Source organism: Lepeophtheirus salmonis, chromosome 1 (genome assembly GCF_016086655.4).
Source record: "Lepeophtheirus salmonis chromosome 1, UVic_Lsal_1.4, whole genome shotgun sequence".
Classification (NCBI taxonomy): Eukaryota; Metazoa; Arthropoda; class Copepoda; order Siphonostomatoida; family Caligidae; genus Lepeophtheirus; species Lepeophtheirus salmonis.
This window is the reverse complement of record NC_052131.2, coordinates 27184081-27211021: the sequence shown is the minus strand read 5'-3', so window position 1 is coordinate 27211021 and position 26941 is coordinate 27184081. Positions and strand designations below refer to the sequence as shown.

The 26941-nt window shown below is 30.8% G+C and overlaps 1 protein-coding gene across 1 annotated transcript in view; it reads right to left on the bottom strand.

The window, feature by feature from the left end:
* LOC121121917 (uncharacterized) overlaps nucleotides 1-22816 on the bottom strand; it is a 41024-nt gene extending 18208 nt beyond the window's left edge. The window contains exon 1 of the mRNA XM_040716912.2: nucleotides 22688-22816. Within this exon, the coding sequence (XP_040572846.1) occupies nucleotides 22688-22716 (29 nt within the window). The 5' untranslated portion in view covers nucleotides 22717-22816. The remainder of the gene's footprint in view (nucleotides 1-22687) is intronic.
* Nucleotides 22817-26941: the final 4125 nt, after the last annotated feature.

Here is a 26941-nt window from a genome sequence, read left to right as displayed (position 1 = left end):
TTAAAATCTGAACACTTTGAATATTAAAATTTAATAAGAAATAATTAATTGATTAAATATAGAATTTCAACAAAATTAATACAATAAATAAATGTGTATCTGATCTCTCTTAATCATTAATGTAGCCGCACCTAGTGAAAATGATGGCTTCCCGGTGGTGGTGGAAGGTCTGGCACCCTTTGCACATGTAGTATTCTGTTGTCTTCGATATTTGGAAGATGGACACTGCAGGCCTTTTGGGTGTTTGTCGAGGGGGTTTGCATCATGGCTGTAGGAGGAGGGGCAAAGTAACGGAAACGACTTCAAAAGAACTAAAGAGTCTCATTCAAATTAATCTTGCAGCGGAGAAGATAGGTTTCTTTTATTGCTGGTATCAAAAGTGGACTCTCAATCCTCAGAAAGTTCTTTCCACCCACTTTCTTGATAGTTCTCTGGAAAGACTCTTGTAAAACCACGAGATCTCTTGCATGACCCCTCATGGACATGAATTGATTGGCCTCTTCTTCCTATCCAATGTTTTGGATTGCGTAGGAGGTGGTCCTGCAGATTCCCAACTGCTAGGAGTGCAAAAATAGAAATTCGTCGATCACGTTTAAGTGTCATTTTCTCGACTTGTACGTAAGTTAGAGAGCTCAAATTTGTTTTTATTTTGTAACAAATTGTTCATTCTTTAATATGTCGAATTATGAACTAATTTCCATCACTCAATCTTTATTAATGATTGAATTAGTAAGTTCTTAGATTTCATTGGACCACCTGGTATCTAGATACAATAGGTGTGCTACAAAATGCCGATTTAAGATGCAAAAAAACTTGTAGGAGGCGTGTGCAAAAGTCTAGAAGTGTTTTAGGGATCCCTATAGAAATGCTGGATTTTCATTTAATAAATGGAGAAAATCTATGAAATATTTAAGTGATAATTTTTAACCCAGTTTAATTTTTTTAAACGTTGCTTTGTTTAATCCCCCATTCACTGGAAAATAAGTCTCCTTAAATTGCTAATCACGGATGGGGTATAATGGCTCAAATAAAAAGTACAATGGGAGTTAATACATTTTTTTATCTCGTAAAGTTTTCAAACAATCTTTCGATGAGAAGTACATAAATATTAACCTGACATTAGCACCTTCAATTTTTATTACTGCACAATATGAAAGTAGTTTGTCTTATTATCATTTTTTTTCAATTGCAAATATTTAAAAGTAATATCTTTTTGAAAATACTGTAGTCTGTAATTCCTACAAATTTCATTCAATTCTATTGATGTTTAAGAAAGTTCTATTTTTATTTTTAATGAAAATAACAGATGACAGATTTTGGTGTAGGTTATATTATTAGGTTATTGTACGATAAAAATGGATAAAATTGGTCAAAACTTCCTTAATATTAAAGCTATAGATATGATTTTAGTATCAACATGTATTTTTTACCATTATCTATTAGATAAAACAGGTTTAAAAGGTAAATATTGAATTTGAAATTCTTTGTAATATACCTATGTAGATATAGCTGAATACCTTTCCTAATTTTAAATATAATCTGTGTAATAAATATTCGTCTAATTGTTATAATGGAATGCATGTACTAAGTGTAATTTATTACTTATTCATATATGAACTACATATTGAGGATACATATAAAACTAGGTTGAACTTTAACTATTTATTTATGTCATGGGGTTAGAACAACATTTTTTTTAAACTTTTCGATAATTTATCGTCAATTGTGAAAAATTAAAAATAATACATCTGTAATAACGATAAGATCAACCCTGTATAATATTTTAAAAAAACATGAATTAAATTTGAATTAAATATTGTTGACGCCCTGACAGCCCTTAATAAAGTTTTGTACACGAGTTAGATTTAGAAGATGGCATCTATGTAAAAAATATATGAATAATTAAGCTACTCTGTTTGTTGGCTAGTAATACAATTCAACAAAAAAATATTTTAAATGTTATATTTATTGATAGTAGTATTGAACAAGCTGATCACGAATCTGTCATTAGTTTTTTCGTTATTCGTAGAGAATTTTTGATTTAAAATTTTAGAGTATTTTACCCTTTATATAGGTTCGAACCAACATTTGAGTACAAAAAAGTCAATAATTGATCATGCTAATTTCAAGCATGTACTTATATATAATATGCAATCATACAATCTTGAGAAAATACAATTTAACGATTTAAAATCACCATATTTGAATTATTGCTTGAAAAAAAAATAATAATGAAGGCTTAAGTTTTTGAGTGTTTACAAGGAAGGAACTTATTTGATGCATAAATAAAACAATACAAGCTATAAATTTCTATAAATGAATTTAAGCCAAGGATGGGGTTCACTTTTGAGTGCAGAATTTAAAATAACTTATGTTTTTCTTATACTTATCTAAATTTTGAGATTATCATAATTCAGGTCTATTATTGTTAAGAGTTACAATGTTAGATGTTACTTCTCATTTCATTTAGAGGAAAAATGTGGGAGGAAAAGGGTCAACTAAGAATAAATTACCTGCAGATAAAAGGGTCTATGAAGAAAATATACGGAAGAATAATCGATCAATTAAGGACTTATTTGAAATAGAAACTAACCCAAATAAAAAGAGGCGATGCGTTTCCATTCCTGAATCCCTTGTGTCAGATATTGTAAGGAAAGCTAGATCAAATAAGCCAAATCCCTGATGAAATTTTATCTAAGGATGTTGATAGAAATAGTTTCGCTGATGAGAGCAAATTAAAATCAAGCTATAAATAAATAAATTTGAACATAAAATCAAATATAATTAGACATTTGAAAGGGTATTTTTGAACGATTTTTTTTGACCAAATTAGACAAAAAAAGAGTGCTAAAATTTTGAAAAATTGAGTACCGAAAATATCAAAATTGAGCAATTTGTTTTAAAGAAAAAGACAGTTCTATAAGGACAATTTAAAGTAATTTGTGTTGTTTTACATTTTCCATAATTAATTCATAAATTTTGCTCCATAATATTGACCAATCAAGATTTTAAGTAGATTTTATTCTGTTAATGTTTGCATTTGATCAGTCATATACCTAAAGACCATTCACCGTCCATATTAGTAGTTGGATCAAATTTGAAATTGGCAAGATCTTCAGGAGTTTTGTTAGACGGTGGCATCTCATCTTCAACACCACTGATTATACGTCCAACCTTTTGCATAAATGGAAGATCATGATTTTGGTGAATGAAAAAAGTCATTTTTCTTTATAGTATTTTCCCTTTTTTCAGAAATTGTTTTAATCCTATTTTCGGCTTCAAAGTCATACTTGAGTTTTCTTTCTGTTTTAAGATTTGTAATAGTTTCCATTAAAAATGACAAATTAGCTTTTTGAAAGGCTTCCAAGATCTTCAAAATTTTGCTGGCAATTTTCAATGGCAAGTGTATCTTTTTGATTCAATACACATACAATTTTCTTTAACTCGATAAAGTAGATTGGTAGTAGATGGTAGACTTATAACAGATTCAAATTAAATTTTTGGGGCAAAAGCATTTCTCCTTTTTTGAAAAATTGAAGGGGGATGATTCATTACTAATTTTGTACCAAATTTCCCATTCCTCTGATTAGATGTTTATCAGAATATGGCTTCATCACATATATTATGTAATCATAAACCTAATTGCATCATATATATAGTTTTTCCTCCGAAAAGAGAGAGGATTTTTGTAAGTGGATGTTCCCTCCAAAAGTATCATCAAAAATCAGCAGAGCGGTTGTATTATCTAATTATATTTCAAATTTTCTTTATTTATTGGCAAAATGAGGGATTTCTACAGAAAATGTCAAAATGAACAATTTTTGTGAGATTGAACCATCTCTCACAAATCCTAAGTCTAGTTTATAACCATATATAACAAGAGATATTAATGGAGAAATAACAAAAAGATTAAAAATTAATCTTGTAAATATATTTCACATTGCGGTGCAAGAGATACGTATGTTTTTTAATAAAAAAAATTAAGTTTATAAAACGCGTAGACCATTAGTACCGATGACGTGTTTAAACAACTCAGCATTTAAACTAGTTTAAAGATTAAATTTCTCGACAGTTGCATGTTAATTAAAATAAGGTTAAGGAGATTGGATTAGTAAATCATATCATGAAGGGAGGATCTTGAACTATTTCTGACAAATAATTATAAGTAAACATTTTATATTAGTATTTCTCATCATTAGAGAGGGAGTGAGGGTTATATGTAATCGCCTGAGAGACATGATCATGGATCCACGAAGGGAGCTCTTGGTTCTTGTGTTTCACTGCATATATTATATATTTGAATACACTGTATAAGTTTGCTCGCACAGCATACTTTCTTTTTCTATCTCAAAATTTGGACAGTGTCAGTGGAAAGTTGAAATTCAATTATGGAAACTTTTTCATAATAAAGAAATAACTTCGCTAAATGAAAGGACGTAAAAATATAATATTGGAGTAGGAGAAAAGTGACTAAGAGTGGATTCGTGGAGTGAGGATGAGGCCGGAGGAGATCATATCTCATTATGTAAAGTACTACAACTATTTCTACGATCTGATCTCCTACGGCCTGCTTCCTCAGTCCATAAATCGACTTCAAGTCCCACTTTTCCCTACCCTCCCCTTGAGGTTTCCTTAATTTGGTTAAACATGCATTACAGGCACTGTGTCATTTATTTGCGTGAATGGAAAGTATTTAAAGAAATTATCGGTAGGGGTGGCGCTAAAAAAGAAGAACCATTATCACCTAATTTATTTAACATAGCTCTTTTGCCACGGATGAAAAAAATTAAAAATTGTACATAGTGTTTTGTAAATGTAATTTCTAGCCAGAAGGGGTTTCTAGACTTGAATTTTGTTGTATAGTATTATCAGTTATGTTAGTTTTCTAAAGTGGGTTCACTTAAGGGGTTACACACTCATTTAACACGCATAATTTCTTCATTTTTATCGTTATTATGATACTTCACTTCATATTTCTTTCTTTTTCTTGAAAAATTAAAAAGTTACAACATAATAATAATAATAAAAAAGAAGAAGAAATTCATGGTAAATTGTGTGTAAGCACTTCAGTGACCCCACTTTTAATCTCACTTGATATATGTGCAAAATTAAAAATGTATGGTTTTTTTTTTTTTTAAATTTAAATAGCACATTTTCAAATTATTAGTCAGGGTTATTAAAATATATTTTTAAAGGTACACATATTAAATGGGTCATTTATATATATAAATAATAGAAAAGACGAAGAAAATAAATATATACATACTTATTATTTTCTTATCGAATATAAAATAAAATAATTAAAACTTTGTATAAAATTTTTGAAGAAGGTGACTTTTAAAAATAACGCATTGCTCATCTACATCGATATAAGCATTTCTTGTTAATTGATATGACCATAATCAAATATTCTTTGTCTATAGATTTGTTTTCCAATTCTGGTATTTTATAAACTATATTCGATTACAAAAGATAGAACTTATATGTACCCCAATGGTATTAATATGCGTTCACAGTATTTTTAAAACGAAAAAAACAAACATTGCACATGTGTCAAGATAAAAACAGGTAAACTTATTTTTTGAAGGCGTATTTATTCATTCCTTTCTAAACCTCTCACTCGCTCTTTTCCTTATCTCCAATATATCATTCAGTATATATATATTACATGTATGATGTAGTATCGATCAACTGTCTGTTGATGTCACGACGCAGGAATCCTTTAGATTTATTTAATTCAATAATAACAAAGAAGATCCATCCGAATCCCTCTGGTCTAGAGAATTCCCTGGTCCATCGTTAAGCTTTATTAACGGTAATACTTCATCATTCTCCTGTAATCTCTAACTGGGTTGATACGGCTTCTAGGATCTCATTGAATGGAGAACATATTCTTCCAGCCTTGGTGGAATAGGCAAGATATTATTTTTAACCCATACATTATCCCTTGGACTTTAGAGATAATATATTCAATTTTCAGGTTCTCTTTGTATTTCGATTACGTTGCTATTGGCCAATCTATAGCGCTGATTCTGGCCGTGCTCTTCACGGATAAGACAATTCACCATTTTAACAACGGGAGCCACTTTTGAACAAAAATAAAACAAATGGAATGAGGTCTTGATGTTTTCTTTACAAAAAGATAATATTCTAGACTCAACAATTTGTTTTGACTTATTAGTAAATAAAAAAAAGGTGGCCATCTGGTATCTTATCCATTTTTGATGGGAATTTGTACACTAGTTTTCAATATTGTTTTTGCGTATAATACCTTTACCAATTCTTTCAGGTCCAGTCTGTCTTGACGATAAGAGACGACACTCCGTTGTTATCACCATTTATTGAAGATCTTATTCAAAAGTTGCTTGAGACTTATCTTTTAGTTCCGATTAATAGAAAGAAGTTAATTAGTTCCGTATCTTCAAGAAATAAATATTGACTAATAGAAGTTATTCCTCCTTCCCTTAAAAACTCACTCCCACTTCTTAAACTTGGCTCAAGGTTCAGAGCTTCGTTAGAGTTCATGGTATGTAAAATGTTATTCATAATGGACTCCCACAACCTACCCATCTGTCTCCAATATCAACAAAAATATTTCATCACGACAAATAACTCCAATAGTCCCATAAATATTCTGCCAATAAGATCATGCCCAGTTTTTTCTTGAACCTCCCCCTTAATCTTCATCACCCAGAAATCATTGCTTTTCCTCAATCATGTAAACCAATTAGCAATTTCCACAAAGCCTCGATGTTTGGTGATCCGAGGCCTTATTCTTCGATTTGCAAGCTCATGCCTCCTCTAAAAATGTATGCTCACATATCTCTTAAATGTACTATTAATTAATGACACATTTAGATAAATTAGTTAATTGTATTTGCAGGCTTCTCAGTACGCATAAAAGGAAAAATAGTCGGAGAAAAAGACAATTTATGTACCACGTATAGCGTGCCTCACTTTGCCTATTTTCCTTCATATTACATTCAAAGTTTTATTTCTCCAAGAGAAAACCACTAACATATGTTATTTGTGTGACTTCAAATTCAAATTTTAGTTTATTTTCCCGCCTCTTTTATTTAACCAAGTATATCTAGTTCATTATTAATTAAATCAGCTCATACGATAAAGCGTTGTCAAGGTGTGAGTGTAGCAGTGAAGCAGCCAGTATAGGTGAATACGAGACAACAAGATATCCTCAAGACAACACCAGGCCGCATAAGTCTTTGATGACGAGACAGAAGCTCCGGGAGCACAGCAATGGAAGATCTTATGCATCCACCCTAAAGCCCGTACCTATCACCAAGTAACTAACACCTATTCCTGTCTATTGGCAAGGCGTTTGGCGTAAAATTGAGGCCTTTGAATAAGGGCTTCTTCGAGAAGGGTATTATGAAGTTGGATTCTCGTTGGCAACAAGTTATAAAACAGAAAAGAGTATACTTGACTTAAATCGGATGATTGTAATACTTCATATAAAGCATTGAAATAAAGAAAGAAAATACGAAATTATTTTTTTCCCCAAACTATTATTATGTTCCTAATATTCTCTTAGACTATAATTTCTATGGAGCTTTTATTATACAAAACTAATTAATCTGAATGTTAATTATTATATTGTGATATAATAATTTCTCTGAAAAAAATCTGACTTTAATTATAAGCCAAATATGCTTATAATCCGATGGGATTTTCATTTTTTATTCTAACTCCAACTTTTTCATTCTTAGAAGTAATAAATTATATCATAGAATAGGAATTAATGAGCTTATTTTTTTTGGAAAAAATAAATTTTGCGGCTTGTTCTTATAAAATTCCATTATAATTAATGTGAATTGTTTTTTGTTTAATTCACTCATAGTTTTCTGTTTTAAAGCGTAAATTCTCAAATTATAGTTAAAATCAATTAAAAAGATCATTTGATTTTACACTCTGAGCACTTACACTCAGAATTGTCTGAGTGCACGTCAAAGATGGTAACCAGCAAAGAGAAAAATACGCCATATTTTATTGTTTTTCTTCGATAAAGGCAAAAACACAAGCCAGGCAGCATAAAATATGTTTTGTATTTTGGGTCCAGATACTGTAAAAGCCAATCACGTGCAATTTTGGTTTGGTTGATTCTGTTTGATAATTTTGAAGTCAAAGATACACCACCCCCTAGAAAGCCAATTATCGAAAATGTGGATAAAATGATGGAAATCGTAGAGTCCGGCCGCAATGTAAGCACTGTTTTGATTGCCAAGAATATAAACAAAAATGGTAAAAAAGTAAACAATCCATTTTATTTAAGGGATTTATTTTTACTACACCTAATATTAGGTTAAGGAAAAAGTAATTTCGTATTTTTCACATCATTTCAATACTTTATAAGAAGTGTTACAATCAAGCAATTTAAGACAAATATGCCCCAATTTGTTCGATAACTTGTTTTCAACAAGAATCTGTTAGCATAATCCCCTTTTCGTTGATGCCCTCTTCTGTATATGGGCTAAAACTTGGACAATCAATTTTCACAAGCCTCTAATGAGGCCAAATTTGAACCCCTAAGTGCGTTGGCCATAGACAAGAACAGGTACTACGTCCGGAATGTAGAATGCATTTATAAGGGAGTACTATCCGAGCTCCCGGAGCTTCTGGCGTATCATCAAAGATTTTTGTGGCCTTCTGTTGTCTTGATGAAACTCGATTCATCTCCTTCTTGAGTTTCATTTTGTATTCAGCCTTCTACAAATTGGTTTAAACGATTTTATGATCAATGTTCAACTCCTGGGCGATGCTATGACTATTAACCTGACGGTCTATCTCGATATTTTCCATGATTTTATCGGCATTTTCATGGACAGCCCTGTCAGTGTGTGGCACCCCCACTTCACCAGTACGAAATTGCTCGAACCACTTTTGTGTAACACAAGCGAAAAATTATCGGCCTCGTTTATATTTTAAATCTTTTTGGTCACTTTGAACGCTTTTTTTCTCTTCCTGGTAGTAAAAACGTATAATATGACAAGTTTCTTCCTTTGAGACACCCATACTCATTGCACGATAATTAACGATTGAACCGGCAAAGAGCAATACTGATGTGTTTTTAGCATTTGTAGTATACACTCACACCTTTACAACACACTATAGTATGATTTGATGTACCCAATAATGAACAAGACATGCTTAGTATATAAAAAAAGAAGCAGGAAATGCAAAATTTCTTTTCCTGAACTTCTTATATTGGTAAAAATGAAATGCTCAAAACAATGGAACTAAAACAAGTTTAGGATCCACTTTCAAAACCGAATATTCTCTTTAATAATCTTAACCTTTTTGGGACAGGTGTCTGTTACAGTGGTTGAGTAGCTCGATTTTCACATGTAATGTGTAAATTTTAACGTTCCTACGATACAAATTCACATAAGTCTATTTTTTGCAGGATAATTTTGTATTTTTTTATAAAATTAATTTCAAAACATTTTCTGATGCCTATTGGACTGAGTCGTCAACACTTCCGAAACATTGAAGAGGAACAAGTTTTCAGTCAAAAAGGTCAAACTGGACCTGGATGAGCTATAGAAAACAGCAAATGTAAATCCCCTCAAGTCCATGAGGGGCCATACAAGAGATACGAAGGCTGAAAAGTCCCAAGCTTTACACATAAATGGAGGGTTGTTTTTTTAATTCGCCTCATTTTCAGTTAATATTAATTTTCAAAAGGCAACTGTCCAAAATTCATGGCAATCTGATTTTTAGTTTGTGTGTTATTGAGTATTGATGTCCAAATTATACAAATAAGATTTATTTATATTTTGGGTTCATATTTGCATTTTTTACCTTTATTTGCATTTTCCCCCGCCATTTTTAGGTAAAAAAATAGTCAGCCATTAGAGTAAAGGGAGAATTGGAGGTGGAAGAAAAGAATAAGAACATTGGTGCCATGATTATAAAGGGAAAACTACATGGATATCAAAATATATATTATATTCATAGTCTCATCAAAGTTATTTAGATTTTTTTTAATCTGTTTTTTCTCTTTGAATATAAATGTGGATCCAGAAAAATTTATTTTCAATATATTTACATTCATTCGAAGTGAATGAACATATTTTTAAATTGACAATGCCTGAGATAGTGCAGTGCTAGTTAAGGAGCTCGGTGGCACCAGGATTTGGACTTATTTGCCTGAAACAAAGTATCTACAATGCAAGCTCTGCAACTTTAGCGCTAAAGCCAACAGAAAGTATGTTGTAGAACATCATGAGCAGGGCGCTAGGCACAAAAAGAATGTCGATTTAAATAACATTGGGACAAAGCACATAGAAGGTGCTTATCGTCATCCCCTCCGACGATAACAGCGATGGCGTCTTCTATACAAAGAGAAACTTAAGGATAAGTTATTGTGTATCTCAATTGATGAAACTATAGACAGCCTTGGTATGACCATGTGTGTAGTACCAACAGGACCTTTGGACCGGGCATACCTAGAGAGGTCATACTTGATCAACGTGGTCAATCTAGGAACCACTAACAACCGTACGGTGCAGCAGTGCATCAACTCTTCTCTGTTCGAGCTCCTTGGAATCGACTTAACCTACAATAAGGTGCTACTGCTTCTCACAGACAGTGCTCCCTACTGTGTCAAGGCTGGCAAAGGTATGAAAGAGATGTACCCTGACCTCATCCACTGCCTTTTTCTCACCCACATGGTTCCCAAATTAGTTAGGTACAGTTTTCCAAAGTGGACAAACTCAATGTTGAAGTGAAGAAGATTTTCAATAAGTCTGCTCACCGTAAGTTAGAGTTTTCTACCTCTTACAATGTTCCCCCTCTTTCCAGAGCCAGTTTTTACAAGGTAGGGAGCATGGCTCGAGGCAACCTTCTACTACTGCGAAAACTTCCGTGTTATCAAAGAGTTTGTCCAGCAAATGCCTCACGATAAGAGCAGGAATATTGATGAGTCTAAGAAGCTTTTTGAATATGCCTTTCTTGCACAAGACCTCTCTTCATTCAAAGCAAAATTCAAGGTACTAAATGAGAGCATCACTCAGCTCGAAGAAAGGCTAACTCTTGTACAGGTTTGTCCAAGAGTGAAAATATCCGCGAGTGGCTGAACATCCCCAAATTTGCCCACAAACTTGAGGGGATACGGAAAAAAAATCCACCATATGAGAAGATGAGCCTAATTTGCTCATTGCTCTCTGGCAAGAATGTGCCTAGCATGGAGAAGGATCCCAACACCCCAGAAAGTTTTAACTCTGCCCTCATGACATCTTTGAACTGTGAGAGGGCCTTTTTTTAAAGATCGCCTCACTACCAAGAGGAATAGGGGGTTGAGGACCATCTGAGGGACCAGATGATAATTCAATTAAACAAAAAACTGCTTTATTGCGAAATTTTAATTATATATTTATTTTTTACAAGAATACATCCTATTTTACCATATATATATGCATTTTCGACCTTTTTCTACATTTTTATTTGCATAATGAGTTTTTTTATTTGCATATTTAACCCCATTTATATGCATTATTTGGATATCACAAGTGATAAGTATGACGTTACTTTGTTATTTCCAAAACAATGGATCAAAAACAGGTTTGTATTTTGCTACATAAAGGAATGAAATAATAATAATAATTTTAAAAAAGCCAATTATGAAAGCAAAAATTAACCTGTTTTAATTGTTATGGTAGGTATTTTTCAACATATGTGTTTTACAACTTGTATACATAAATTGCAATTTGTACACAACATATATAACCTTTTAATAAAGCTTAGCCATAATCAATCAGTAAATTTCTCCATAATTTTAAACAGAATAACTAATAAACAAACCAAGACGAAAATATGTTACCTCCTTTCAACTTTATTTGCCAAGACAAATACTGTTAGAACTAGATTTAGAGCTTTAAAGACTCCAACTAGGTTGTTGCAAAGTCATTTTTTTATTTTTTTGAAATTAGCATCCTTGACCACTACTAAAAACAAAATGTTTTCGTTTTTTTTTAAATCAGTAAAATTCAAAGTTGTATGATTTTGATCGAGATGTATGAGTTTTTGTTTAAAATTGGGAACTCTTATTAATCAAAGACTGACTATTTTTGCTCATGTTTATTTTAGAAAATCTTATTACCATCCTAATATAACACTTTTAAGATTATATATATAATTTTTCAAAAGAAAAATGGCAAAAAACACGTGGCTTAAACCCTCTTTCGATGTTGCAATACATTTAGAACAAAAAAATTGTATTTTTCCCTGTTGATCCATTGGTTATTTATTTGCAATTCCATTCGTAATGAATGAAACATATTGTCACACTACTTAAATCAAGGATTCCATAATTAATGGTATAAATGTAATATGGATGACGTTATACCTCGTTTTTATATAATATGTATGGACTATATACTGATTTCAATTAATTAAATACATATTGTTTTTCTGTTTCAAGCAAATTAATCATTAATCTTTTTTTAATCAAATAAACTTGCAAACATTTAGAGTTATGCATTTAACAAATCACTTTAACTTCAATTCAAATGGAAATTTAAAAAAAATACTTAAATGATTAAAGTACGAAATATTTTACTTTTTTAAAACGTTCTGTAAAGTAAATTGTACAATTTTTTAAAGTGTGAGGAGAAAAGAAACTACAGAAATGATCTTCACATCATTATTTTTTTAGAATGAGGGAAATGTGTTCCAGTTTTTTTTGTTTTTTTTTTTTTAACTGGATAGACATGGATAATTGAACTTAGGATCAAGGAATTCTGGATGCAAATTTTATTTCAATCCAGTATTCGATCAAACATGAACTTTTAACGTCTCTTTCCGGCTCAATTTAGCATGATTATGTGACGGAAACCGTCATGCCAGAATTGGTTCCGGTACACTGTCTCAATTAGCCGTCAGTTGTATGTATCATACCTATTTCTTGTTGTTTTTTTTTGTGCAAAAGAAAAGAAGGAAAGGTTAAAAATATAAAAAATTCAACAAAAGTTGTGGCAAAATTTTATACAACTTCTCAAACCTATCACCATCATCACTAGTACTAAGATCACCATCTTGGAAGTGAAAACGAAAGCCATGTATTGAATGGAGCTTCTATAAGCACTTTTTTTTAACTTTTTCTACTTTTATGTTACGGGAAAGGTGTCCAGTAGACCATACAATCATGCTGAATAATAGATCATTCTTGCATTAGGTCTTTCTCTCTCTCTCTATTACCCCTACTTCATCTTTTTTTTTTTTTTTTTTCCTTCTTTTTCTTAGAGTGTCGACCAGTGTGGCAGCCAAAAAAAGAAATGTTGCCAAGGCGGCATAGAATAATATGTTGGGACCACGCCACGCCCCGGTCTTGAAAAATCTTGCATTGGAATCGGGTAGAATTTAATATTTTAATCCCACGAATATATTAAGACTATATAGCCTTAATTACGAAGAACCTTTAAAATACAGAATATTTTAAATTTATCAAATATATCTCAAATAAACTGATCCCAACATATAGAAAACAAATGATTAATTAAACGTATCAAAATTTATTATAACGAACGTGATATCACAAAGTGTTATTAAAGGTATACTAAATATTATCATTGATATTCAGATACGGAGATTGAGGGAAACAATAAGGTATCAATATACGAATTATAAAATTAAAGTAGTTATTAAAACTTTGGGATTCATCATTCTATTAAGTTTTTTTTTTTTTTTCCCCTTTTAGGTACTTGAATATTTTATTTGTGTCTATCCATATATTATTATATTGTGTTAAATCCAATCTACTTAAACATAAATCTATGGAAATCTAAGTACAGAATAATGCGTGAATACAAATACGTAATGCCCCTAAGTTAGTGAAGAATGATAACTTGAAGTAGCGTTGAATTACAATTTTATTCCGGTCTTTTTTCATTACGAGCTTTCATTACGCAACCAAACAACAGACTAAACAATAATAAACAAGTTTTGTTTTTATCCCATGTCTCTATGTGTAAAAATATCGGAGCAACAACACAGAAAGGCAACGCGTATGCAGTTTCCTCTGCACCCGTGACTAGAAGGCTGCAGAGACCGTTAGTACCTCCATTCGTACTGTCTACAACATGAAGAAGTTTATTACATACCCATACAGCCAAAAAGAAATCAAACCTATGGATCAACAAGATCACTTACTTCTAGCCCTTCTCCACTTAGTCCTTCTCCAGTCCTGACCTCAACTTTGCAGTTTAAGGTGTCTCGGAGATGAATGTCTACCACACCCCTCATCCAAATTTGGATTCGCTTTGCAATTCCATCCTGCCATCGTGGTATACCATAGACACAGCTTTCAGCGCCAAGAACTGCAAATCTGTTCGAAGGCGGTTCGAGGTTGTTATTGTTTGTAAAGAAGGCCATAATGAATTAAATATATAGCTAAATATAAATACATAGTATTTAAACATATCAAAATATTGGCTATGGTTTGTATTTAATTAATTGCATTAAAATAACTCTTTTAATTTACACTCACGAAGATTAAGACCACTTTTACATACCTAGTGATAAGCATTGGCGCTACGACAGAAAGAAGGATTATGGGCCCTCATTTAGGGAAAGGCAATAACAATGATAAGTTGCATGATTATATTATGATCAATGCATGAAGTCATTTTTCACAATTATTAATTATTGCTAGTGACCTTAAGGAAACAATTTATGATTATATGTGACGTTATAATAAGCCTTTTTTAAGAAATATGATAAATGAACTTCTTACTTTCTAAGTTGTACATAAGTAATCATACAAGAAGACAAAGATCCGAATCCTTTCCAAAATATTAGCGGCCAACGAGAATTACCAGTACTAATTTTTACGACTATTATAAAGAAGTTCCATGTACAAGTCCATAGGTAAGGGTAAAATTACGTAACATTTTTTTAAGTTCAAAATATTTATTAGATTGATGAAATCGCAATTTTCAAAGTATGAATAGTTTTACTGTACATATTCAATTAATATTGCACATACAAATACGTTTGAAGCACAGACATAAAAAAAATATGTATTTGTGTAGATAAAACCAAATGATATTAATATAGATGATATATAGACATTGTGCATTGATTGCTCCAAACTATGGAAATATTATTTTCTATATGATCAATAAAAATAGTCTGACATTGTTTGCGAACTCTTTTCACAAAAAAAAGAGACACAGATAAATATAAACAATAAATAGTTGCCCAATATATTTATATATTACCATACCGAGTGGTCCAATAAAATCTCAACAATTTGAATTTTAAGTTTCAACAAGATATAATTTATTAAGTAACAATAGAATTTCAACAAAACAAATAGTATAAATAGATGTGTGTCTCAACTCTCTTAATCATTAATGTAGCTGCCCTTAGCGGCAATGATTGCTTCAATGCAGCGGCAGCAAAAGGGCTGGTACTCTCTGTGGATATATTCCTCTGTCCTTGCGTCCCAGTACTGGATGACAGTGGCTTTGAGGGTCTCAGTGTTATGATGACGGACACAGCTGGCCTTCTCGTCGAAATCCACAAAAAAAGTTAAATTTAAGGGGATTGGCGTCAAGGCTATAAATTGGGAGACAAAAGTGTCAAAAAGGAATTTAAAAGAACTCAAAGGAGTCTTGGAACAGAGGAGATGGGTTTCTTTCATTGCTGGTGTGAAAAGTGACTTCTCCCCCCCCACAGAGCTTTTTCCATCCACTTTTTTTTTATAAATATCTCGATAATTTAATGTGAAACTCCGAGGTGAATGTTCTTGAGGGAATGGACCTTTAACTCTTCCAAATCCAGTTTAGCCTTTTTGACAGAACTTTTCTTCCTCACCAACATTTCAGACTTGCAGGACATGTAGACGGTGGTCCTGGAGATGACCAACTGCATAGAGTGCGCGAATGAAAATTCGTCGATTACGTTTAAGTCTAACTTTCTCTACTTGTAGTTAAGCTAGAGAGCTCAAGTTTGTTTAGTTTTGTAAATAATTGTTTATGTTTTAATATATTCAAATATGAATTAATTTTAATAAGTCTACCTTCATTTATTAATGAAATGTAAGTGTTCAGATTTCAATATACCACCTAGTAGACGAAGTTGTAGAAAATATGACATAAACGCTTGCTAGATCATAAGAGTGTTTTATAATTTTCCTAGGTAGTTATCATTATTCTTTGATTATAGAAGACAGGGCATCTAAGAATAAAGTCATCTCTAATCATGTACACATGAAAGAAGGAGAGCAACACTGAAGATTAATTGTGGATATATAAGGGTAAATCCTTGTTGGGCTCTGAGAGTAGAATTGAAGATCAAAATCGCTGTAATTCTTGCCTATGTCTTTGCTAGATACGGAGTGGCATATGTGTTTATTTCCTTTTCCAGCTAATCTAATAAAATGTTGTTCCAGCTCAACTGCTTTCCTCTCAAGCATTCTTTGATTTGTTTTGATTGCCAAGTCATTTTCGGTATCTTTTATTTTTACATAGCGGCAGATCATATTTTATACAACTCTACCCATTGAGAATAGTCTATAAATTTTCACCCCCAGAGCCAGAGCATTCGTATTTTCTGGTTTTATTCTGACATTGACTAATAAATCAAAGAAAATATGAATTAAGAATCAAAAAGTGTGACTAACATTGTTTTTTTTTCCCCCTACAGAATGTACAATTGAAACTGTCATCCGGTTTATTCGACCTATTTGTATAAATTAATTAGGTCGTGAATCAGTAAGGAGGCATTTTGCTTAGATTAAGTAAAAGGGTTTTTAAAAAGTGTTTTGAATCGATGTCAGACTTCGGGAGACTTAATTTGTCCAACCGCTAAGATATTAGTTTTTCCGATGAAGTTTCTCCCGACCTAGTAGTTCCATCCTTATTTGTTGTTTTTTAATTGACTCCGGAGCTATGAAAAAAGAAGTTGGTGGTCCAAAACCCATGGTATCTTTGTATTTGAGGACAAGTGAAGTAGTCCTCATTAGGCTTTAAAAAAAAGTGTATTAATATGCATCTAACTATCTCTACCCTATCCTGTTTGTAGAACCAAAAATCTCCAGGGAAGATGCTAATACTTAACAAAAAAATGTTTCTTCTAATTTTCTGTACAGTTTTTTGACTTAATAATAACTTAAATCATAAGATAAGGCAAACAATTATTAATCTCTTTGAGTATATTTTCATCTTCCAAAAATGATAATAAAATTGAATTTATGAAGCCCTTATTTAATTAAAATAATTCTAGTAAATTAATACTTGTGACGGGTATATGTAGATCATTAGTCTTACCTTTGGCCTGTGCTTCTCAACTTTTTTTATTTGTGACACCTTTCATATAACATTTGTACCTATTGTGACATATAATAACTATCGTTGTTATTATACTATATTTAGTTAATTGTTTTTATTAAAGCGAGTTGTGATAATAGATTAATATAATTAATAAATGCATTATAACTTAGAAGTTGGAACCATGAAGATTATTTCATTCTCTTTCATCTCTTTGTATTATTTAATCTTCAACGCTCCAGTTATAAAAATGATTAATTAATTTAATAATATTTATTATTTATCACAATTTAACCTCCTTTCATTCTAACAAAATGGATTTTTATGTTGAAAAAAATCAACTCCTATAGACTTTTTCCTGATAATTATGACCCAGAGCTTAAGAAGCTCACTTTTCGGGTAACAAGACACCTACTCCCAGGAAAACTACTCTACAATCCTAAATCAAAAGACAATCTAGAACCAAAGGCGGTTTTTGAATCTATAAAAAGCTGAATAGTAGTAACCAACTTTAACCACTTTGTACTATGTTTGTAAATATTTAAAATATAAAGGCATTACTTTATTATTACATTATATTATAAAGGTCTTACTTATTCCATAAGTTTAGACTCAGATAGCAACTTTTAATTATTTTTTTTTTTAATGTGAGATAACTATTATTTATGTATAATATAGGAAATAGAACATTAAAAACCACAATATTATTTTAAAAAATGCTTAATTGCGGATTTTGAGAGAAATTAAATACTTTTTGGCATCCAAGAATTTACTAATATATGTATGCTGTTTGAATTAATTAATTTATTTATTTGTAATTGTTAAGATTTATAATTATAATTACTTTTTCTCGATTCCTTTTTAAATAGCTACTTTAACTCAGCTTGAAAGAACTAAACGAATTAGTTAACTGAAGAAATTGCGTTTGGCGGGGGAGGGGGGTGAAATAATTCCGTCCAGTCTAATCTTAGGGCTGGTTTTATGGGCCCTTAGAACTGTCCGTCCTCCTTGGAACTGGTCCTATACTGTCGGACCTTAGAGTTATCTTATGAATGCATATTTTCATTAAAATGCAAGATTAAACGAATCTGTTTTATATTTACTTAGTTATTTAAAATAATTCTATTTAATAGAATTATCGGAAAAATGGCATCACAAAGGATAGATTTTATCTTCTCTAAGACCAATAAGTAGGACTGGTGGATTAGAAGAGTTGGGCATTTCGGATAGCGTAAAAAGAAGAAGGTGAGAGTAAGACATATTATACTAATCGCAAAAGATTTTCTTAGCATCAGCTGCGTGTTATATCATGATAATATAATAATAATTGCTTATGCTTTAATATATCAAAATATGAATTAATTTCAATTACTTAACCTTCATTAACTATAAAATTAGTAAGTACTCGGATTTTAATTGAGCACCCAGCATTTAGTAATAAAATTGTCCCATCTAATATAAACTCAAATGAATATTTTATTCTAAATAAATGATATTTTAAGTACTTTTTATAGCAAATTGTATTTTTTTTTTTCAAGACTCTAAAAATGGGTATTGAAAATACTTGTAATATTACTTTGAAATTTGAAAAAAGTAGTTTTGAATAAATTTATTCGATGTAGGATGTGTATGTAATTAAATTTAGTAGACAATCATACTTCCTTACTTTGTTTATTTTTGCCGTTCAGAGATTTCAAAATTCAAATATTGACAAAAAAGTTGCAATGATTTCTAGTTTACCAAAAGATCTTTGAAAGATTTGCAATGCAAACAAAAAAAAACTCATAAAAATATACAAATGTATTTTTGAATTGCCAAAAATATTTTATGAAGAACAATATTTGTCTTAAGTGTATAATTATATAACCTAATCACGGTTTTTTGTTGGGGATAAAAAACCGTGATTAGGTTATATAATTATAAAATTATGAATTAATTGTGAGACATTGTCACTCTAAACAATGGATAACTCACAAATATATACTACTAATGAAAAAATAATTGAGGGGTCTCCTCTCTTGTATGCATCTATGACATCATTGTCTCTATGGTAAATTGCAACCAATCTTCTAAATGAACAAGAAAAAGACCATAAAAGCTAGCCAAATAATTTGATCACACCAGCTGCTTTTTGTATCTTAAGTAAAGGGATTTTCATTAAGAGCGCTTCAACTTTTTTTTTATAAGTAAAACACAAATAGTTAAATTTTTGCCACATTTATTTTTTCAGTACAAATTATAAGCCACGAGCATGTTTAGAGAAGTCCAATCGCTGAACCTTAATTTTGTACTACTTTTTCCAATAAATTTACCGATATTGCAGGAATTTTTTCTTTCATATTTTCTCTGAGCTCTTCTATCGTCGCCATCTTATTGATGTAGAGTGTAGATCAATGATTTTACGAGACCCCAAAGAAAATAATCTAAAGGTATTAAATCGCACAATCAAGGTGGCGAATCAACAGGTCCATTTCTCGAAATAATAGAATTACCAAATATGCTTTGCAATAAATCAATTGTAATTTGCTCTGTGATAAGTGGCACAGTCTTGCGACTTCCTTTCACTGTTACATGACGCTTATCATCATCAACGAAAAAAAATGGGCCAATGATCCTTCCAGTATGAAGTCCACACCAAATAGTATTTTTTTCGAGATGCAATGATGTATCGTGAAGCACTTGGGGATTGCTACCTAAACAATAACGCATATTTTGCTAAAACAAAGCGATTTATTCAAAAATGAGCTTCATCACTCAGAAAGATTTTTCGATGAAAATCAGTTATCAGAAAAACGGTTATTTTGATAATCAATTTGAATAATCTGCAATTGCTGATCAAGTGTATATTCCTCCACGACAAAAACTAATAAAGTTTATAAATGTCAAAGGAAGAAAAGAAATATGGCGTTTTTCTTTTACATAACGGAAAAAAAATTGAAGGGTCCCTAATGAAAAACCCTTCATCATACTAATGAACTAAAAAAGAACTTGAGCTACTTTTCAATTAATAGACAATATCAATTATATATTCTAAGTACTAAGACCTGATGACATTCAAACTGAAAAACAAAGTGTATATCTGTGTAATTTAAAATTAGGAATTATAGGCGAAATGATTTTTATAATTAATAAGACCACGAATACATATTTATTATTATGACGAAGAGTCATCAAAAACTTGTAGCAATGTACTTTTGAAATCGGAGCATAAGTTGAATATAACTTATTCCTCTATTTATTTATCAAAAAGAATAAATTGTGAAAGAGTCATGATGAAAGAGGAAGGAATGGACAGCTGATAACAAAAACTCATACTCTATTCATTGTATGTCATATTGCATTTTACCGAAAATATGACACCTAATTTTTAGGAATATAATTTTTGGTAACTTTTTTGTAATGACCATGTAGAAAAAATTGAAAAAAATATTTATACCTGACCAATAGGCCTAAACATTTATTTAAAGCAATTTTTTTTATTCTAAAACTTTTATTTTGCCTTTTTAATATAAAATTAAGTTAGAAAAGCATGTGACTTCAACTAGAATCTCTGATACTGATTAATTGATACGAGAGGAATGATGTACAAACTCACTTGGTTTTTGCCATTTGGGTTTTAAGCAGCAGTGAAAATACATTTATCCTACATGATTTTGAGTGGCTTAGCCTTGTACTAGTCAAAATATTAATAAAACTCTATGATACGTAATTAAATTTTGATTCCTCAAGATGAAGATTCGTTCCTATAAATTTGGTTAAGAATACCTATATTAGATTGTTAATTGACTTTAGAGTAAGTTTTAGCAACAAAGCTAATGATATTGAAAGTAAAATATTGTTAAATAAGTACCTAAATTTAATAAACATTAAATTCCAAGAACAGTGATCCTTTTTTTCCTAATCAATGAATAACATATTTTTATTAGTTATATATAAATGAATTTCAATCGAAAAACTAAGAATAAAATATATTTATTTTACTTGCATGTAACATGTAAAATTTAATTTATATTTATAATTAAACTTTTGATTTCTAAATAATATTGCTTTTTTCAAGATATAAACTATTCCATTTTCAGTCGGAATTAAATGAAATTTTTGTTATATATACGAATACGCATGTCTATCAAAGTATTTATTACTATCAAAATTGTTTTTCTGCTTTTTAAAATTCAAACATTTGGTATCTCGTAAACTGGCGGTATAATTTGAGCACATGCATTATAATTAATTTATATATTTATTCATTAAAGTGCCTTTCGAATATTTTAATTTATCCTTGATTGTGACTATGTGGGGCCAAATTTATATTATTAGGTTGAGTAAAAAGTAATTCGTATTTCCTGCCCCTTTTTTTAGCTACGAATATCTTGTTCATTATTCATAACATTGGATTATGATTAAGTTTTGTAAAGGTTTGATTGTATACTACAAACGTTTTTGGACAGAATTGCGCTTGTCTGGTTCAGTCGATAATTATCGTGCGTCGAGTATACAGGTCTCGAAGAAAGAAATTCACAATATTTAGCATTTTTACTACCTTAAAGTGGAAATCGCTTGGAAAGAGACCGAGAAAGTTTGCAATGTATAGAGGGGCGATACTCTTTTTGTTCGTGTTGCACAACAGTGCTTCGAGCGATTTCTTCCCCTGTTCAATTCTCTACTGTGAACAACTCAACTGTTTTAAGCTAGCGATTGAACAGAAGCGTCCAGCATTGGAGAAACGAGAGACAACAAAACATCATCAAGACAACGCCAGGCCGTACACACCTTTGATGGCGCGCCAAAAGCTCCTGTAGTTCAGATGGGAAGTTCTTAAGCATCCGCCCTACAGTCTGGACCTGGCAACAAGTATATATTACTTGTTCCTTTTCTATGGCCAACGCACTCTGGCATACAAATTTGCCTTGAATAGAGGCATGTGCAAATTGGTTGTCTGAATTTTTAGCCAATAGGGACAAGGGAGTTGAATTCTCGTTGGCAACAAGTTATCAAACAGAACGGGACATAATTGGCTTAAGTTGAATGATTGTAAAGCATTGAAATAAAAGCAAAAATAGGAAACTACTTTTTCCCTAACCTATTTTGTGATCGGTCGACACAAAAGCAAGTATGACTGATTTTTGTCAAAATTAAGTCAGGATTACATTTGTACTTTTTGACGAATTATCATCAAGTTTTTAAAGAAATTAGTATGTTTAATTCTAAAAATCAGAAATAAATAGATTTTAATTGAAGGGATAAATGTAAATAATTAATTTGTCTATAACATCTTAAAAAATAATTTTAACTATTAAATAATAAAATTATTGATGGTAAAATAGTTTCCTTCACAAACTAATAAGGAGTAATTAATTAAGTTTCTACCCCTATTTGGAGTTAATTGAAAAAATGCTTACCGTAGGTCTAGTGAATCGTTGAATGGCATTACAAAAATAATACTTGAAAAGAATTCATTAGAACGTTGAATAAAATAAACGTTGTTGAATAAAGTTCACTTGACTCACGAGAAAGGAACTTTTGGAAATGTATGATTCTGATATATCTTGCTCGCTTTTTTCCTTCCTTCCTTGAGTAGTGTGTGAGATATCGGGGAAGAGAAGGCTTACCCTTACCCCTCGTCTTCTGCAAAATAAAAATATTGTGCATACAAACATTCGTTATTGTATTGGCAATGAGGAAAGGACTATTTTCTATAAAAGCCCAAAGAGGAAGCATGTTGTAGTAGTAGCAATCTAAAAATATACATATGTGTTTTAATTCAAATAAATGCAGAGGAAAATTCTCATGACTATTATTAAAGAAAGCTCCAATGTATTTTTATAACCCTCCTCCAATACCACATGAACGCCATGCAAAATGTTATATAACGAAATCGTTCAATTATAAGGCAAGGCGTAATTAAATGCATTTTCTAGAGGGCCTTCTTTTTTATATTTGACCTTGTAGAGTAATAAATGAACAACCAAAGAACTAAAGCATACATTATTTAAGAAACTTCTTGGAAAAAAGCTTTTAGGTAGATTGATTTTGCATTTTTTTATCTGCAAAAAAAAGTTCTAGGAAAATGTACTTCTCTTAATCTTATTTCATATTATTGCATCAAGAGACTTATCCATCCGCATAAATGAGCTTAAAGGTGGAATGGCTTTTGTTGAACTGTTAAATGACTTTTCTTAATTATAGAGGTTTGTACAAAAAGTACTGCAGTCATTAAGTAATCATTTTATAGGAGAGCAATTATTAAAATACTTTTTGTGTTTGATTACACCAATAGCTAACTAGTAACTTGTGATATTACTGAATTTTAGCTCACTTAAACTTAAGATTTGTTGACAGCACGAATCCAAAGTAACACATATTTTAAAGAATGCAGTTTCAGTATTGTAACTATTCTTGACAAAGAGAACAAGACTTTACAAGTTATAGGCCTTGACAAGATCAAGACTTAAAAGTGCTGAGAAAGATACGAGACCTAGATCTTGAAAAATTGATCTCGAAAGCCACATCACTATGTCACTATATCTTTATAAGTACACATATTTTGAAATGAATAAATTCCACTCTAGTATATTTATAAGAAGTTTAATTGCGTGACGTCATTATTCAGTAGGTAAAGCAAATTTTATGAGAATCAAAACCTCTGCTCCTGTAACACAACAAATTAGTTATATTTGCTTTTTGAAAATCAATAAATAAAGTTTTTTATGAGTGTTCGACAATTGACCATTTTGTTTAATAACTATATGTGCAATTGAACGACATAGCACAATGGACAATGCGCTTGGGAGGAAATATTCTGTTGAACTATGTTCAATACATGGGCATTCCTAGAGAAGGGAAATATGCTTAATGTACAATATTGACTTCAAACACAATTCCTAGGTCAAATGGAATCACTATAATGTTAACTTACACATACTTAATCAGTGCAACTCCATCTGAGTAAATAAAGGAACATAAAGATAAAAAAACTATAGTAACAACAACACCTTGAGCATAGCCTTGCTTTTAGTTTATTGTTAATTCCATGATCTCATTGAAAACGCTCTATCGACTCCTTTATTAATCTTATACCATCATGATACTACCATAATCATGGTAATTATAGTAACATAACAACAACAACACTTTCCTTTTGATAAATACCTCTCCATGAGTATTCTAGATTCCAAAATTAGATCAACCTTGTGTGTACATATTAATCATAACTATTAGGTTGGGTAAAAAGTAATTTTTAGCTAAGTATGACTTGTTCATTATTGGACACATCGGATCATACGATACGATACTGTAATTAATTGAGTATTGTATACTACATTCGCTTTTTGGATACTACTGTGCTCGGCCACTTTAGTCCTGAATCATCGTGTGGATGATGAATCTCTTAGGAAAGAATTCACCATATTTTAAAAACCTCTTGGACTGAATTTATATTTGCGAAATGCTGCTGAATCAAAATAAAATCGATCCATTTCTGAAGTGGATTATGACTGGCGATGTAAAGTTACCAGTAAAGTGATGCTGTGTGTTTGGGGGCTTGGCAGGGAGTAATCTTATATGAGCTACTATCAAACTTGTTTATAGCATTAAAAAATATATATGTACAAGAAATTGAAGTATTGCGAGGTTAAAAGCAAGCTAATTGATAGATTATTATTTGTATACTTGTTTTTATTCCGATGTTATTTTTGACGCAACTTGGGAATACATATCCACAAAAAATATTTATCCAAATTCAATATCTAATTTAGACCTTTTCATAAATATGAAAAACAGCAATCATGTTTTTTTTTCAGTCTAAATTTATGAACTTATCCGCCCAAAATAATACATTTTCTTCCATACTACCCATTTTTCCATGTATTTCAACAAATTATTTTATAAAAAGAAATAGCACAAAAAGTTAAATTTTTTAGTAAAAATTTCAAAAATTAAAGTTGACGTATTAAATTTTTGAAAAATCATTTCAAATAATACAAAAAAAATGGAAAAATTATTTCAAATATTAAATTTTTACAAAAAAAGTTTAAATATTAAATTAACAAGCAAAAATTCATTAATTTAAGAGGGGGTTAGAGCCCCTCAATCTTTCTTCCTGTGGACACCCCTGGAAAAGTAATACTTAAATAATCTTACACTACTTCAACTGATAAAAATGTTTAAAAGATCACTATTTAAAAAACTATAGCTAAAAAAAAAAGTTAATACACAAATTTCGACACTCTATTGCTTTATATATATTCAACCAAAACTTTCCATCATTGATATTAATCCATTGACCATCTTCTACATCCCTTGAGGTATTGCATTTATACTAGTCCTTACCGTTTATATAACTGACTATATTTTTGCCATCAAAGCTTCTATTTTGAATTTTTCTGAGTGACTTGACGCCGTTGACACTTGCCAATCACCCTCTGTGATTCTGTAGTTCCATTTCTTCTGTACTATCTCCCCCAGTCTTTTAATTATTTGCCACACGAATGGGCATAAGAAGAAGAAGTGTTCTGAATTTTCAATTACCAAGCCACAGAAAGTGCAGTACTTATTCCCCACAGCTGATTTATTTGTGTAGAGTGAGGAAGTAGTTATTCGATTTGGAACCACTTTTGTTTATAAGTAGTCAAAGGATTCCTCAATACTGTTTTCGTATTGCCATTAAAGCCACTGTCGAACCCCTGAGATTTTGCCATTTTCAATGCGTTTGAGGCTGGGATTAATGATTGACTTAATTACAGTTAATTCCGAAACTTTTTTTAAACATCTTTACATTGGTTATTTATTATACCATAGATAAAGTTGTAATGTAAGGTTTATTTTTATTTGTAGCTTATCAATTAAACCCATTAAAAATCAAAATTAAATTAACTTCCAAATAGGATCGATCCTTCATTACACTTGATTTTTGTAAAATTAGACACATTTTTAGGAGATGTATTCAATATAACCTAATAAATTATTTATTTTAGGAATGTGTTAATATTTTATCAATTGTTATTACATATTATGTTTTCCTTTAAAAAGTGATTTTATAAAAAAAGCTTTAAAGACTGAAAATACTGCGATTGAAAAATATAATATCCATTTCTGTGTGTTATAGGTTAAATAACAATAATGGTTATGGCTTTTCGGTGGTATACATAGACAAAAATGTTGTTACAAAGTCTTATAGACCTTTATTTATCAATATTATGTATAGGGTATAAAAGAAAAAAGGACAGGAGACATTCCGTACTATTATTGTAGTTAAATTTTATGATCCGATACATTTTTTTGCTTTATTGATACACAATGCAGTATATGATATACTGCATAATTTTCAAAGCATATATCGTAAAAAATATAACCCAGTGATTCATCATTATGTGGCAATTAACGGTTAGCTTAATTAATTTTATAATCATTTAATAATCCTCAAGTTAATATGAAATAACTAACTGCGGTACTTTCCAAAAAATTCCTTTAGTTGTAAAACCCAGAAAAAATCATAGAAAACTGGATTCCGGGAGATTCATTTTAATTTAGAGTCATGGTCAACAAGTTTTTGTATATTTATTATTAATTTTTTAATTCAGTAGACTTAAGAGCATTTTTTTGAAGAAAAAAATAGAATATGTTATGTACTAATCGCATTGCACTTATCAAAACCA